Source organism: Colossoma macropomum, unplaced genomic scaffold, assembly GCF_904425465.1.
Source record: "Colossoma macropomum unplaced genomic scaffold, Colossoma_macropomum, whole genome shotgun sequence".
NCBI classification, from domain to species: Eukaryota; Metazoa; Chordata; class Actinopteri; order Characiformes; family Serrasalmidae; genus Colossoma; species Colossoma macropomum.
In genome coordinates, this window is record NW_023494792.1 from 20,276,477 (window position 1) to 20,294,204 (window position 17,728).

Sequence of the window (17,728 nt, forward strand, 5' to 3'; positions counted from 1 at the left end):
GAGCAATGCTACCTGAAGATAAAGAAACAGCTGCAGTATATAAAAGTATAGTGGCAACAAAATTACTCAGTTCATTCATTTTTCTCCACTCCAACGGAAAATGTTACTGCTGAACTGACAACAGGCCGACGTCAGCCACACACTCTTCTACAAACCAATCAATGTCAAGTACAGGGAGACACAGGACACATAGGTGATGACAACAGTAAGTAGGTACTGTATGTATACAGTGTAACAAAAACATGAACCTTGGTCTGGACTTTCAGGTGTAAAAACGCCCTAAAATCACAGCTAGAAATCAGCTACTTTCGTAGGAAATGACTGGTCTCTGGTCACCTCTAATGAGGCTTGCTAATGAGGAGTTGAATCAGGTATGCTTAATGAAGCAGAGAGCTAAAGTCTGCAGAGCTGTGGCCCAGAAGGAACTCAGTCTGATACTTCTGCTCTAAAGGTATTGGGTATGAACGATGGTATACGTGCTGAGGTACAGCCATAGCAGGGCAGCAGCCACCGAACTCTGTAGAAAATCACCTCCACATCGCTGTTCCACTGCCACAGCGGATTCACACTTTCTCAAAGCAGAACTCAGGTGGCTGCGCAGTGTGTGACATTATCAGATTACACTAGCTGAGTGAACACACACTAACAAAGCACCAAAAACAGGTGCCTCCACTCCACAGAACAGGTGGAGCATGTACACACACACTCACTCACACATATGCACACACACTGAGCTGGAGAGCTTTATATGACTTTAAGGCTGACAGATATGGCAAGACATCACCAACATGATAAATTGTGTCACAAACTATGTCAGTTTTCTAACTACCTTGTGGTCATCAGTGTTTTTATGACACTGACCAACTTTAAATCACTCTCCCAACATGGATCATTCTACCAAACTGGCTCAAAGTCAGAGCTCAAAACACATTTCAGACTTACTTATGTTTAATTAATTAAAATAAATGATTGATTCCATTTTGTCACTAACAAAACAGTCATAACATCTCTAAAACTTTACCTCTAAAGCTCATTTTTAGCATAACTCAAAAACATTAGCAAGTACATGACTCACAAACACAGCTCTGAACAGTTGTACACATATAAAATCATAATATTTTTGTTAAAACACAAAAAAATTTACTGAAATGCAGAAAAAGTGTGTTTCGGTAGTGGCAGTTCTTAATAATACACACATAACAAGGCACATGCTTTTATATACACTTACACATATACCACTCCTCCTTTCTCTGTTTCTTACAATCAATTATTCAGCTCAGATTTTCACATATTCACAACTCATTCTCATCATTTTCTTTCTCCCCTTCTTTAATCTCTTGTCATTGAATAAGTACACACATGCACACATTAATAACCAGACATTTATTTATTTTCAAATCCTCTTTTTTCCCTTACTTACAGATATGTGCACTGATAAAATAAGAGGATCTAAACACCTATGTTGATAATTCAAATATACTGGTTTTTTTTTTCTTCAACTTCACCTGTCTCTGTGTGGACGAGAAATGTAAAGGATATGAGATATCAACATCTACATCACATGCGAGTTGAGTTCATGTAATCTACAAGCTTAATCACTGCAGATTGTTGATAACTGTTGTATTCAGATCTGCATTCAAGAACACTGAACTACAATACTAAAGCAGGTTCTCCCACAGGTCTTAAATAAACCTGCTAGAAAAACTGTGATGGATGATATATGCAAATATCTAATCTCATATCAGTGATCTTTTTACATAAATGGCTGTTAAAATAAGGCATGCATTTTGCTTTTTTGTAATGTAAGCTTTTCATTAACTGTGTGGCACTGAACCACAAAAATGCTGAAGTACAAGCACTTGATATTGTGTCTTTGGAATTTCTTAAATGGAACAAATGAAAACTGGAAATTCATCAAATGGAACAAAATATACTTGGATGGCTGTTAATATACTGACAATATACTTGGAGTTCTTTGTGCAAAGCCATACAAAAACAACTATTCCATGTTTTAAAAAGGGACCTAAACACAAAAAAATTCACACAATGTGAAGGTTGTACACCAATTTAAGGGTTTTTCCCTCAAGCCTTTACACTATGCCGTAGGTAGGTTCTTCACTCTCACCTACATAATAAAAACGACTGACCAAGGAACCATACAGTGAAAGGTTTCTAAGAACCAAGTGTGGTTCTTCTATAGCACTGTGCAATAAAACCCTTTTTGCAAGCTTTACTTTTATTTTTAAGAGTGTATTTTTGCATTATTGCCCACTTCTTACAGACAATCAAACATTTCTGTACAATGACTGTACATTCTTTACTGTCGTTGGGGGAAGGGGTTTTTAACAATAAGACTTGTGGGGCAAGTTCACTGTTTCTTGCGTTATCTCAGAATGCATCATCTCCCGTTCACGTCATCACATTCCATTCTGACACAGCGGAGCTACACAGATTTTACTGCTCATCAGCAGGACTACACCCCACATCTAAAAACTGGGGACTGTTTCTGTGGAATTCACACTTTCATGCTTCAGAGAGACAGAGATAGTTAAAGCAGATTCAGTCATCATGTTTCCTTTAAAATCAACCACACACACCCGCATGCTCAAACGTTCCGCATGCCAGCAGTGATTCACCCTCTAACTGAACCAATGGTGTTCCAGTTTGGTTAGAGGTGTCCCAATGTTATTATAAAACAAGAAATTCTACTACTGCTTCTTGTAAACCTGCATGCCAAAGCTTTATCACACATTAATGTCTTGATTCTTCTGCTCCCCACAGCCTTCCTGCAATCCTGCAAAGTCACTAACACTTCCCATAACAGTAACATAAGTAAAAATCTATATACTGATTAAAACAACAAATCCAAACGTAATACACATTCTAGCCTACACTTCTAAACTCTACTCTGTCTGACTATGTTGCAGTTCCTAGGTCAACTCTTAAAGCGCAAGGTCAGCAGCACAACTGCACAGGTGGGTGTGACTGTCGTCCCAACAGGTCCAACAATTATAGGTCTTAATTAATTGCTTTACCAATCCATTAAAGGCGTCCATTTTTAGCGAACCGCAAGAGACTGTAGGATTAATATAACCGCTTGATGAAATCTGAACTTGCACATTTTAAAAATATCACACCTTGGGACAGGGCACGATGCCATGAGAATGCTATGTGGGGTATGACTTTGTCAACACACCTGGAAGTGCAAGAAAGACATTGCTGAAAGGCATGATCCATTTCTAATGGAAATCTACTTTTGAATGTTGTGTGCAAACAAAGTTCAACCAAGACTAAAGGAACATGCATCAAATTTAGAAATTTGACAAGTGGCAGTGTTTGACAGGCAGATCGCTAGAATCTGAGATTTACCCAGGAATAATGAGATACTAAAGAACCCACAACTTGGAGATTTTAACTACAGAAGCTCAGTTGAGAAGCAAACTGCAAAAAGATTCTGGAGCTCAAGGTGTAACTGCTCTGAACGTAGATCTTCTGTTGCTTAGTTTAAGATCTGGGTTCAGGGCTTTCTTTGGGACCAAGGAGTATTCTCTCATTGAGCCACGTAACCTAAGCCAAAAGTGAAAGTAAGCCTGTCCAACTGGAAGAGGTGACAGAATGACTGTATTGGACAATCTTTAACTTGGCTTAAGTGATCCTGACTGCTGAGAAATCCTGGGAGTATCTCAGTAAAGCTGAATAAACTAAGTGTGAACTGTCTGATATGAATGACCTTTACCTCTCCTTCTCCTCCTATTGGACTTGACTTTGGGCTCAAGTTGTCTACCCAACTGAGAAGACCTGCTTTGTGACATGGTCTCATACTGAATGATGCCATAGTAAAGCAGCAGTCACCAACCCTGGTCCTGGTGGTCTACCCTCCTGCAGAGTCTAGTTCCAACCATAGTCTGCCACACTTGCTTCAGCATATTAGCTTCTTCAGAAGTGCTTGATTGGCTGGATCAGATGAATTAGTGTTAGGCAACTGGGGGGCTGCGTGTTAGATGCAGGGTGGATTTAAACTCTGCAGGAAAGTAGATCTCCAGGAGGAGGGCTGGTAACCACTGCCATAGAGGAACCACTTCTGATTCCCCAAAGAACTTTTCAGTGGATGATTCTTTAAAACAGGGGTTCTCAAATCGGTTCTGAGGGATCCCAGACAGTCCACATTTTTGCTCCACCACAAAAATGACTCCCAGTACATAGTGACAGAGCAAAAATCCGGACAACCTGGGGGTCCTTGAGAACTGGTTTGAGAATTATTGCTATAAAGAACAGTTTTTGCGAATGAGACATGAGAGATTGTGAGTGAGAAGATCATTTTTATCATTTAATTAACCTTCACATATTTTGCAGGTTCTTTAACAATTACATTTTTTAAAGAACCATATGATCAAGCCAAGAACCATTTAGGAACCTTAATATTTAAAACCATGACTCAAAACACCTCAAACACAGCCATACATAACTCACATATGCGCACACACACACACACACACACACACACACACACACACACACACACACACACACACACTCACCTTCTCCTGAAGAGCCCGAGCCCGCTGAAGGTCCTGTTGCTTTGTGTGCAGGGCTGCACTGCGGGGGTAGAGGTGGACAGGTCCGAGCAGGAAGATGACGGTGAGTCCGGAGTAGCTGGTTCCTCACCATCCGGCAGAGCATCCAGGTGACCGGACCTCCCGTCCACCTGTCCCTCTCCATGTCCCTCCATCACAAGCTCACGTGTGCACCAAGAGCGTCGCTCTTTCTCTCTTATACTCTTCAGCAATGCAGACTGAGTGCAGATAGAGATAATCCATCACAGATACATGAATTCATAGAGCACCAAACTGTTCCACTGGAACAACAGCAAGAGAGAAAGAGTGGAGGGCAAAAACTGGATGGGCAAGAAATGCAAAGTTCCTTGAGAAGTTACTTGAGAAAAGATCTCTGGTTGGTGAAGAGAAGTGCAATGTGCTTGACCTCCATGGTGCAGAAGTTCATTCCACAAAGCAACTCAGGCAGTCAGTCACAGATAGCAGCAGGAAGTGTGGCCCTCTGAACGTGAGTGAAAGTGCGTGTGTGGTAAACTTTTCTTCTCCTCCATGCTCTGGTGCCTGCTGATGGCTTCCTCTCCCTGTTCTTTCACCACCCACTGACAACACCACAACTTTGTCTCTGCAGAAGCCTCCTCCAGGGCACAGTCTCTTGTGTCCCCTCCTTCAGCTTTCTTTTCTCTCTCTTTCTCTCTCCTCTGACATTTACACCACAGCCAGGTTCAGGAAGTGTCTAACCGCCAGGCAGGAGCAGCAGGACCCATAGTTGTCTTGTTATCTGCCTTTTTTGCCTCGCCCCAGCCAAAGCCACTCTCGCCTCTTCTCCTCTTTCAAGCTCTTCCTGACTGACTGGCTCCCTCACACAGAAACACACTTTTATCAGTTCACCTCTCTGAGCACGCTCCAGCCCTGCCTCACACCTCCTCTCATTGGCTCACGTTAGGACGAAACTCTGTCGCCACCTGCTGGTTAAGCATCAAACGTGCTTCTGTCGAAACTCACTCTTCCTTGGAGTAACAAGGAAGCTTGCTGTCAGGAAAATAAAAATACCAGGAAGAATAGTCAGAGTAAATATAAAGTCATACACTAAGACTGTAAATCTCTGACCTGAAATTAGATTCAACTATGGTTCCTTTAAGTTTCCTAAATGAAGCCCTAAAGGGCCATGGATTCACATGGTTTTTGTTCTGTTAAAAAAATACAGTTATCATCCTTTGTATTCTCGAGATCTCAAGTTATGTGTATCATTATCAAGACACAACAAATGTTGTTTTCTTCAGATATTTATATCATTATCACAACATGACAAATTTTAACTCAATGAAACACTGTTTGTTATGTCATGATGATACAAATAACTCAAGATCACAAGAAAACAACATTCATTTTGCTGTGATAAGGACAGAAATATCTCAAGATCTTGAGAAAACAAATAAGAAGTCATTATGTTGGAAAACCCACATGCGAATCCATGGTCTTTTAAGGCTTCCGTACATATCTTACATTTTTCTTATAATTTATTTTCCCCCCTGAGGTTCACTTTTGGTGTTTGTGTAGGTTTATGTACCAAAACAGGCAGTTCATTTTTACATGACCTTACTCCATAGAATTTTTTTTCTACTGTGCCTTTACGACTGATATATGTTAATGACCTCTGTTATGAATTGTTTTTTTCAAAATATGTTTTTAGAAATACAATTACAATATACATGCTTAACATGTATGTAAATATTAAAAATAGACATCATTACATATATATCATCTACATATTGTTGCTGTCCAAAGGAAAACAGGTATCTCCAGAATGGCAACTTCACAAAAGAGAGCAAAATCCTTCTCAACTTTAATGTAAGTTAACGTAAAAATATTTTATTCCAGGCAATATTGAAGCAATTCTTTTGGTCCATTTATCAAGACATTTTCACATAAAGGACAGCTGGTGTGCTGAAATGATGTACAAAAATGAAGAGCAAAAAAATGAAGATACTTTGTTTTTTTTGGACAGTGACAATATGTGCACTTATTTCAATATACTGATCTATGTGTGCATACACAGGCATATACATAAATATTCAAAATGGCACAGTTAAACATACATACTCCTTATAACTGGAGAGTGAGTGGGATGGGCTAATCTGCTGTAGGCTTAGTAAGCAGACATAAATGTATTGGTTTCCACAAAAATAGTGAATTCAAAATGGACTGTAGCTTCAATACAAGTTTTTATGTCTGAAATTAGCCTCATAATTTCACTTTTGAGCACGTATTTAATGGAATATTGTTCTAATGGATTTTAACATTTTAAAACCAATACAGTTTGTCAAACCAATACATCACAACATATCTTCAGTTTCACACCCCTGTTATATAACATAAAGGCCACAAACATTTAGTTTAGTTCTGAGGTAGAGCTGCGAGTCTTTCCCCTCACTGGCCCAGATCAGATCATGGGTTACAGCAGCACTGCCACAGCTGCACTCACGCTCTGCAGCTTCTGCCATGGCCAGGCTCCCTCCCACTCAGCTTTACATAAAGCCGGGCGGACACAAACCCACGCTGCACACGCTACACATCCCTGGGCTGCTTTTAGAACACACGCTGCAGCCAGCCACGGGTTCACACACGGGCTGGACACACACACACACACACACACACACACACACACACACACACACACACACACACACACCTAAGGTGCCAATAAGTGAGTCCATCAGTTCAGTAACAGCTCAGTGAAACTACCTCTGTAAAGGCAGTTTGATACATATTAGCACATCAATTTCAGCACCTAATGTTAAATGAAACTAACCAAAATAGGCCTATAAGCTGAAAGTAACACAGGGATGTCTGACCCCTTAAAATCTGATCATTGCATAGATATTTATTATTCAGTATATACATGGAAAGCAACGCTAACTGCCAGAATTATAGGAGCATAGAATAAAAGAATGGCCAGTTAAAAAGTCAAAAGCTAAGCAACACATGGAACGCAAGTGAAATTTGAAGTCTTTTAGTTGTACACTTTTAGCTAGCTGGCATGCTACAGTTTGGGCCTATTTTTCTGGTGTTTTACCAACTCAAATGAGGCAGAAATAAAATGTGGGATAATTGTACATGTATGAATTTATTTCGCCTTTACAGTCATATGCAAATGTTTGAACCCCTGGTCAAATAACTTGTTTGTTTTGATAATTTTCTGGCATTTTTTCTGCACATTTTACACAATTTCCATTTATTTGTTTCATATATAGCATATACAAAAAAACACCAATAATTGGAACAGGCAACATTTTATGTTTAATTTCCCCCAAAATATTACATTCAGTAAATGTCACAAAGGGTATGTTGATTTGTTTATGTTTAGTATGTATAGTTAATCTGATTGCTTTCCACTGATGGACTGTTTGTTTCTATCCTGGGTCCAATGCAACGAATCCTCTGATGAAAACAGTGTTGACAGCACAACTCGCCAATTTGGCCAATGACAACATACTCGACTACGTCGTCCGACTTTGAAGGCCGTTCATATGGTGCCTTTTAGTGGACTTTTATTCAGATAAAAGCGAGACCACTTGAAAAAAGCATTAAACTCTGCATGCAGGTAGATCTCCAGGACCAGGGTTGGTGACCAATGTTATAGAACAAAAACCACCTCAAAGTTCATTCTCCGCAATAAATCAACCAGCAACTTATATCAGCTAAAGAGTGACAAAAAGGCTGTGAAACTTGTAGTGAAGAACATGCTGATTCATCTCTGCGGCAGCATTCTGCTCTGGCCTGGATGCGTATGAGGTAAGTGTAAAGTCAGTGGTGTCCTGGTGTGAACGTGTTGCGTGGTGTGAGAGTGTTGTATGCTGTGGGCCTGCAGAGGAGCGGTGCAGTGGACTACAGAAGTGCACTTCTTCTGCACCATGTGTGGCTGATATTCATGAGCTCATAGATATAATCCCCTCCTACACGCCGCATGCTGTTAGATAACATATTGAGCTGTTCAGGTAGAAAAGGACAGAGAGAGAGTGTGCAAGAAAGACAGAGGACAGGGTGAAACAGAAAGGTAAAAGAAAGAAAAAACAGAAAGAGGTAAATAAATAATGGAAGAAAACAAGAAAGAAAAAGGGAAGAAAGAAAACTAAGAGGGAGTAAAGTTGAGATTCTTCCAAAATGCTTGCTTTCATAAACTCTCAGCTGAGTCAATAAAAAACAATTACTTCCAGTGTGAATGTGGAGACAGCGGCTCAATACAACGCACTGCAGCAATTACCCACAGTGCCGTGCAGCAGGAGTATGTCTATAATAAAAAAGATCAAATCTTCTTTGGCTCACCCATTGAAAATATCCATGATTAATCCAAGCTTTCATTTTGTTAAGTGAATACACAGACGTGGTAGAGGGCGAGGAACACCTTGTCAGGTAATGTGATTGGAGCCGTTTCAGCCCAGGCTTGAGATTAAAATGAGGTGACACCTCGCAGCACAGTGTCTGTTTGCTTTCACCTATTCATTTCAGCCAAGCGTGGCCGAGCTCTGGCCTGTTCATTTCAAACGAGCTCGACGCTGTCGGCAGCCTTCAATGATCAGAGCCACTGAAACTGATGTGGCGTGGAGAGACAAGACTGCGGTCTGACCACAGCGGTGAGAGCCACACATCACTAAACACAAGCCCAATCCATACCGCTCAAAGCTAACAGTGTTACACAAAGAAACAATAAAAAGCTCAAAGGAAAACTGGGGACTAGACTATTTTATATGAGTAAGCTTGGGGTCTTGTGAGCTGGCTAGTTAAAGCGATAGTTTGGCTAAAAATCACAGGTATACAATGATGTCCTCTGAAACTTATAGTGTGGAAATCAGGGACCCAACAAACTTCTACAAACAGATATGATTCCTAAACCATCATTCTGACTTTCTCTATGAGAAAAAGACAACAACTAACAAATATTGTGCCATATGGTTAACAAACAGAACTGACACTGATTTTTCAAAATGTATTGGTTAAGATGAAAAGATGTAATCAAATGGTTGAGGTGTAAAGAAAGTAATTCAAAGTGGTTTGGTGTAAAATATGCTGTTCTAGAGAAACTTAGAGAGTCAGAATTGTTTACAGTGGTGGTGATAGGAACTAGACATCTAAAGAGTTTAATGCCTCTAAAAGCTCCCTCATAAAGTTATTACGTTAAATGGCTACGAATACGCTGTCTGAGGTCAGAGACGTTATTTTATAATAGCTTTTAGAAAGTTTTGGCCTAAATTACCTATTATTAAAATGAATTCATGGCAGAGAAGTACATGCAGGGCATTGTAAGGCAAAACTGTTTTCAGACTAACTACTATTTTATCAGTATGGACACTACATATAAACACCCACAAGACAGGTTTACTGGGGGTTTTGGATAGTTAATAAAAAAGTTATATTTTATTGAGTTGGTAAGTTTCTCCTCAATACACTATTTCACATCAAAACACTTTATTTACATCTAAACGACTGAATTACGCAGAAAACTAAAGTTAAAGGCTAAATATAAACTTAGAACAAGTAATGGTAATAAATAGATTGCCTGATTCCTGAGACACTGATTTACAATTGTTTTGAGAAAGGTTTTAACCTAAAATCCTTTCAGGGCAAAAATATATTGCAGGATATAACAAAGGAAAACAGCCCCCACAGCAACCTTTTTCGGATTTACCACTTTTTTTACTATTATACACATTATAAATAAAAACTCACTAAAAACCCACTATATAAGAAGCAAAAGCCTATACCTGTGTTGTAGACATAGTGACCCCTGGTTCCTATCACCAACACTGTAAAGAAATCTTTAAATAGATTGTCTCTTCAATACACTATTACACATCAAACTACTTGAGCTGAATTATGCAGCATTTAGAAAATGCACTTTAAAGCTAATACAGAAATTTCCCATTCAAATCTTAAACCTGAAACAAAACTGGAGGTAATAGTGTGGCCAGTACTATGAGTACCTTTGAATAGGGTGATTGTAGTCTGTTGAAGGCACGTCCCATTTTTGGTGGCCTCTCCACATCTGGATGCTATTTCTGTCCACTCTGCTTTGTAAAGGCCGCCCTCAGGCACTACTAGGCTGCTGCAGAGGCAGATAAAGATTTCAATTTATTACACTCACTACTTATTCACAGTCAGTTCACAGTTGGTCTAAACTAAATAGACTTTTTTTAATTAAAAATGTCATGAATTGTTCTGACTGCTGAAGAACAAACCTTGGTGATAGATGCAGTCTGTACAGTACAATGCCTGTACATCACGTACAACAAGAAAAGGGCTTTAAAATGACACTGACCTCTTTCACTAGTTAGACCTCATATTAAAGAGCCTTTTCCTTTGGCAGGCGACACAGACGCGTGATCACCAAAATGAATCACCTCAAGAACAGTTTCTTCCCTTCAGCCATCACAGAACTAAACTCCTAGCTGTCAGTGCTCTACTGCTTCTAGACTACACTGCGTCTCCCTGCTGTATTTGACTCAGACAGCACTAGTTTACAGTCTTTATCAGGCTACATTTCAACATGTCCTATGTCACTACTTAAAACGTGGTGTTTATTTTGTCTTCTTGTTTTGCACATATCTTGATTTAAATGTTATTGTTTATTATTTGCAGTCTTTTGTTTATTGTGGATTTACACACACAGCTTGATGTGTGCCAATAAAGACTGTTGAAAAAGATCTAAGTCTGATTCTGACACAAATAACATTGACAGCCTTAGCATTTTAGCACCTTGAGAATCAAACCTGGCTGTCTTTCCCAAGCCGACTCTCTCAAAGAAACAACCCCCTGATGGGAGGTGTATATCTGGTCTCTGCATTGTGTTGCAGTGACAAGACAAGCTGCACCACAATGATGGTCAAACTGCTCTCATCTCCAGGGCAGCAAAGTGCTCATTTGCCCGAGAGTGAAGAATGGGCAGATATAAGAAATAATCACTCGAGATGGTTGAAATGGGTCAACTCAACCTCGATAGCGTTTTGTGAGGGCGTCTTTTCTATTGTGCGTGTGCCTCTACAGAACTGTCAACTTTACACAGCACTCAGAACACCAGGCTCCCACTGATTACACCTTTACTCGAAAAAGCAGGCCATGTGCATGCTGGTAAATTGACCAGCGCCAGATCCAGAGACCAAAGAACAGTGCACGAGCCAGAGCCCATTATGTTCAATGCAACCCCTTTAATGTCTGCATCATAGCGCGCTTTGAGCTCCAGCTCGGCCTACACAAAGCCTGTTCGGCGCTGATGAATTTAAAGTTACTTTGGGGACATTGTTGTTTGATGTGATGGGCCAGGTGTGGCTTAATATCCTTTGTTCTAACAAACCCACTCTGTCATCAAACCATACAAGCTCATATCCCTCCATATCCCTTCCATCCATCTACAGCCTGGTTGTGACATCAGTACTGACTAAATCAATGGGCAGTGCTTTCCCTCAGTTCAACTCATTATTGATGACTAATTTTGTTACAGATTTATTTTTAGTGGACACAAGTAGAGCTTTCACAGATCAGTGGTCACCTGGTCCAGCTTTCACGAATACTACAAAGGACTATAATTGCCTGTCATAAAGAAAGCATTACTTCCACTACTGTGATTACAACTATCATCATCATCACCACCGTCATATTTCTGACACCTATTCTGTATCATTTTCCCTCTTTTCTGTCTAATTCTATACATTAAACAAACATAAACAGAGCAGCACTGTGTAAGACTGTCTAGCCTCATTTGTTAAAGCTGCACAGAAAGGAAAGTTTCTGGTTACTGTCACCTTTGTGTTGTTACAATGCAGACGGCCACAATAAAGCACACCCTGACTGAGAGTCTGTGATGAGAGAGCAGTAGCAGTAATGGCAGTAATGTGATTTTTTTGCTTTTGATACAGAGCGGATGGTGCAGGCTGGTTCAGCTGAAACGGGAGTCATGAGCGCGGAGAGCTCTTTGATGACTTGCCTGTTAAAAGATGGTCGTACTGAACTCTACGGCAGCTCACATCGGCCATCGACGACGGAAGCCAGACATTTCACATTAACTCTCCTCGTTTTCGAGCATCCGGGTCAGCCTCAGGTTGTTCAGTTTCCTGTTGGTGTTGGGCCTGTAGTTTCTGTCGTGTGATGGTTAAGGGGAAGTCCACCAACCTTTCAAAAAAAAAAAAAGTTCCACATAATTAAAAGGTTAAGATGTAAACAAAGACATTCAGAGTGGTTTGGTGGGAAGTGCAACGCTCTAGAGAAATTTACCAAGTCAGAACTGTTCACAGTGGTGGTGACGACCAGACGTCTGAGTTTAATGCCTCTGAAAGCTCCCTCACAGAAAGCTATAACACAGAAAGGTTATGAACGCTGCCTGATACCTGAGACACAGTTTTATGATAATGTTTTGGCCCAACACGTCCATTTATTTTGATTCATTCATTTCGGAGGGGTACATGCAGGGCGTTGTGAGACAAAACAGTCCCCAAAGAATATGTGTGTTTTTTCAGATTTACCATCATCTGCAGTACATACAAAAACTCAGAAAAAATGATCTGGTTTTGGATAGTAAATAACATGGCTATACTTGTGTTGTAGACATTGCGACCCCTGGTTCCTGGTTCTGACCGGTTAAAACTCTGTCTCAGACCTCATGTGGCACATGGCAGACCTGATTACGGCTTAAAATGAAATGAAAACTATCCTGAAGATGCTAAGCCCGTTCAGTGTTCAACAGGGCGCAAATAAACCGAATTTTCTCTCAACACGGAAAGTGCATTTAAATACATACCTGACTAAAATAATCAGTGTCTCTGTTTTAATAACCTGTTCGATAAAGGTTTGTGAGGCAGTGACTGCTGTCACTGAAGCAAAGAGGCCTGGATCTTGAATCGCTTTTAAGCTCAGTCATTTTTTTCGGTCCCTGGAGATCCTCACTGAGTGAGAAACACTTCTTCATGTGCAACAGCGCCCTCTGTCGGTGAGTAAAGCACAGTAGCATGATCTCTGTGCACAGTTGGGACACTGCAGAATGTAAATAAAAATAGGATGCAAGGCTATGCAATATTTTTAAAGGAAAATACTACAAAGACAACATATCAAATGTTGAAACTGAGAAACTTTATTGTTGTGAAATATATGCCCACTTTGAATTTGATGCCAACAACACATTCCAAAAAAGTTTGGACGGGGGCCTGTTTACCACTGTGTTTCATCACCTCTTCTTTTAACAACACTCTGTAAGCGTTTGGGAACTGAGGAGACACTGCTGTAGTTTTCAAAGTGAAATGTTTTCGCATTCTGGTTTGATATAGGATTTCAGCTGCTCAACAGTTCAGGGGCTCATTTGTCTTTTTTTTCATTTCATTATGTGCCAAATGTTTTCAGTGGTGACAGGTCAGGACTGCAGGCAGGTCAGTTTAGCACCTGGACTCTTTAAATATGGAGCAGTGCTGTTGAAATACATGCAGAATGTGGTTTGGCATTGTCTTGCTGAAATAATCAAGGCCTTCCCTGAAAACGACGTCGTCTGGATGGCAGCATATGTTGCCAAAACACATATGTGCAAGTCATGCCCTACCATGTGCACTAATGCTCCGCTATACCATCATGAATATTGGCTTTTGAACTGTGCACTGATAACAAGCTGAGTGGTCTTTAGCCCGGAGGACAGTGTCCATGATTTCCAGAAAGAATTTCAAATGTTGATTCGTCGGACCACAGGACACTTTTCCACTTTCCCTTAGTCCACTTTAAATGAGCTCAGGCCCAAAGAAGGTGGCGGCATTTGTGGATCTTGTTTATGTACAGTTTCTTCTTTGCATTTTAGAGTTTTAACTTGTGTTTGTGGATGCAGCGACAAACTTTTTTTTTAGCATTACTTGACTTTACCAGCCTTTTTTTGCCCCTGTCCCAACTTTTTGGAACGTTTTGTTGACATCAAAATTAAAATAAGCAAATATTCTTCAAAAAACAAAAACATTTCTCAGTTTTAACATTTGATATGTTGTCTTTCTACTATTTTCAATGAAATTGATTTAAATCATTTTCATATCATTGCATTTTGTTTTTATTTACATTTTGCACAGCGTCCCAACTTTATATGGAAATGGGGTTGTATATGGACATGTATTTTTTTTAAATATTTAAAATACATTTCAAATACATTGCAATCCATGTGGAAATACATTCCAAACACTAATATGTTTTCAGAATATATTACCATATTAACCAAATATGTTTTAAAATACATTTATTGTGTAGGGGGAAATATTACACATAGGAACGTACCACACAAAAATAAATGTATGTACATACATTTATCAAATACATTTGAAAATATCTGAAAATAGTCAAAGTACTTTAGTAGTCTATTGCACTTTACTGTTTGGAATAACTTTTGAAATTAATTTGTAGTCAAGTATCTTAATCTTAAGTGTTAACAAATGAACTTTTAATGTGACAAAGCTTCTTGTTGTATTGATACACTGTGAAAATGCAGTCTGACGATTTGATATCTTGTTCATTTGAACTGTATTTTGTGTGAGTGTCTTACTGCATACATACAGTGGTTAATGCCAAGTACAACCCAAAACCCAGATGTCAGTACCATTCATTCAGTTTATGTTTATTTACTTATATCTGTAACCTGCATTAAAACTACATACAATTGAAAAAAATATAGTAACAAATAAATGCATTTTCATTTTCACACATTGCAAGAATATATTTAATAAATACATTTGGAATATGTCTTTTTTTCCATGTGGGATAGAAGGAAAATATATTTTAGATATTTCAGCAACATCATCACTGCTTCCCACAATTCATTAGGCATAGTAATTCACATTTCCATTAATAATAATAAACATTTACTGACATTTTTCCTTTTCCTTCTCTGTGCAATTCTCAACTTCACCAGGCTGTTCCGTTTTCAAAATACTAAGAACTCTTTAGCTGTACTGTAAACTGCCTGTGTGGTGCTATTAGGATGGGCATTAATAGTATTACTGAGTGAGACAGAGTGAGACAGAATACAGGTGGATGGGCAGGTGCTTAACTTATAAAGATGAAAAACGTCACTGGTCCAGTGGTCTGAGAGAATCCGCAGTACTGTGTCTCCCTCTACTGACCAAAACGAAGACTCTATCTCAGATCAACAGCTGCCTCTGTCCTCCTTCAATTAGCTCTTATAAACTTTAAAAAACATAACTTCTTACACAGTGAACTGAATGAATAGTTTCAAAGAATGACAGCACTTGTGAATCACCCACCATCTTTGTAATAAACTGTACACTGCTTATGTTGTTTTATGATTGGAGGACCACTTTTAACCTTTTTGTTTTGTATGTAGGTTGTAGGAGGGCGGTGACTGTTCTCTTACACACTCCAACATAAATGAAGTATTTTTATGGTCATGCCCCATGACTCTAGACATACGCTTTGTTTGAAAGGACATGTACGTTTTTGTTTTAACAGTAAGGTTGAAAGTCTGATCTACTGAATAAAATGCAGTATTGTGAATAAAACAAATTAAACTTAAAGCATCTAAAGAACCACACACAGACGCCATAAGCTATAAATTAAGTGCTAGTTTGGCCATATATTTCATACATTGTATATTGTGCTAACATTTACTATAAGAAGGTTAAGCAGGGTTAGCCTCTACTCCCACTGGTCTGGGCATAAATAGGCAGTACGTTAATGTTAAATTGAGAAATTGTCCAAATATTATCATTGCAGAGATTTAGGGAAGACATATAAGGACAGCTGACTTCATTAAAGCTTATTTTAACTCAGATTTTAATCCAAAGCACATGGATTTTTTAAATATATTATGCTGTCTGTTGATAAATTTGGGGGGGAAATGTTTTGCTTAAAGGTATAAAACAATGCCTGACCTTTAATTGTAATGTTATAATGGTTGATATGTGAATTTGTATTGGAAGCTGGTCATTTAGTCTGTAAACGACGAATGACCGCCTTTACAATCAACCTCTGATTCAATTAGTGACTGTGATTTTTGTAATATTACACTTACGTTCAGTTATCTTCAGTGATATAGTGTGATGTTTTCTCCTGCGTCCATTTCCATTTTTACTGGTGTAGTTTTATTTAACTCTGACGTAATTTCCCTTTAGTTTCAGGCCTCGCTAAACCGCCCAGCTTTTCTACGATCACTAAGTGGGCTATGCGTGTTCAACAGAGTCCATACAGTTTATTTTCAGATGCTGTATTTCCTTAACAAATCATACGGCTGCACTCGGCTGACCCACTGTTCAGTTTCATGAAGAAGGCGGGCTGCGTCCCGTTTCATTTGTTTAAAGCGCTGTTTTGAAAGACGCCACTTTGTGTGGTAAATCTAACTACACGTGCCTGATTATAACCATGCAGAGTTAACTATGCAGCGTCCTGCCCGGCCTAATGAAACGTTCTCCACAGTGTCCATCCCACCCTCAGTGTGTTCGTCGAAGTTAAAAGGCCCGTCAAAAAGCCATTATTTCGGTCAGCCTAACACATGTCATGGCGGCCCAGCAAAAACTGTTGGCTCGAGACATTTTCATTGGTTAACGGAGCAGCCTCCTCTTTCATAACACGCAGCCGTCCGCCTGCGTTCGCACTCCGCAGTAGTATTGTTTCTCTCTCTCTCTCTGTCTGCACTGTGTTAGCGATGCACGTGCGGAGGGGGGTGGGCATTAAAGCGAGGACCCTCTTAAAATGTGTGTACATGTTACTACAAAGTGAGGTTCTCCGGTCCGAGCGGAGTGCCCGTGAAGGGCTCCTCTCGCCGGGACTGAAATGGTAGTCGGGGATAACGAAACGCCGCCTCTATCTCTCTTTTTTCTATCTCTCTGTCTCTCTCTCTCGCCTACTTCTTTTCTGCTGCTCGGTGTTGAGTTGAGCTGAGTTAGATCGCCACTTCTCTCTCCAGATGAGTTTCGCCGAGTTTACATCCGGGTTTCTCCCTAGGCAATGGGAGACGCAGTACCACTGTTCCCTAGGCAAAGTGAAATAAATTCGCCGCACCGTCACAAAAAGTAGTTCTCTTTTAAAACACGTTTTGTTTTCACTTTACGGGGCGAACTGGAGTAATTCTTCTCACTTTTACATTAGCCCCGTGGGCCGTGAAGCGTTTGAAGGCACGGGTGAGCAAAATTGGGCTTTTGTCTGCTTAGTTTTCG

At 39.8% G+C, this 17,728-nt stretch overlaps 1 protein-coding gene across 2 annotated transcripts in view; it reads right to left on the reverse strand.

The window, feature by feature from the left end:
* dgkzb (diacylglycerol kinase, zeta b) overlaps window positions 1–10,626 on the reverse strand; it is a 42,616-nt gene extending 31,990 nt beyond the window's left edge. For both annotated transcript variants that reach the window (XM_036576460.1, XM_036576458.1), the window contains exons 1-2: window positions 10,532–10,626; window positions 4,539–5,582 (exon numbers count right to left, since the gene is read on the reverse strand). In XM_036576460.1, coding sequence (XP_036432353.1) covers window positions 4,539–4,729 — 191 coding nt within the window. In that variant the 5' untranslated portion in view covers window positions 4,730–5,582; window positions 10,532–10,626. The remainder of the gene's footprint in view (window positions 1–4,538; window positions 5,583–10,531) is intronic.
* Between the last annotated feature and the right edge of the window lie 7,102 nt (window positions 10,627–17,728).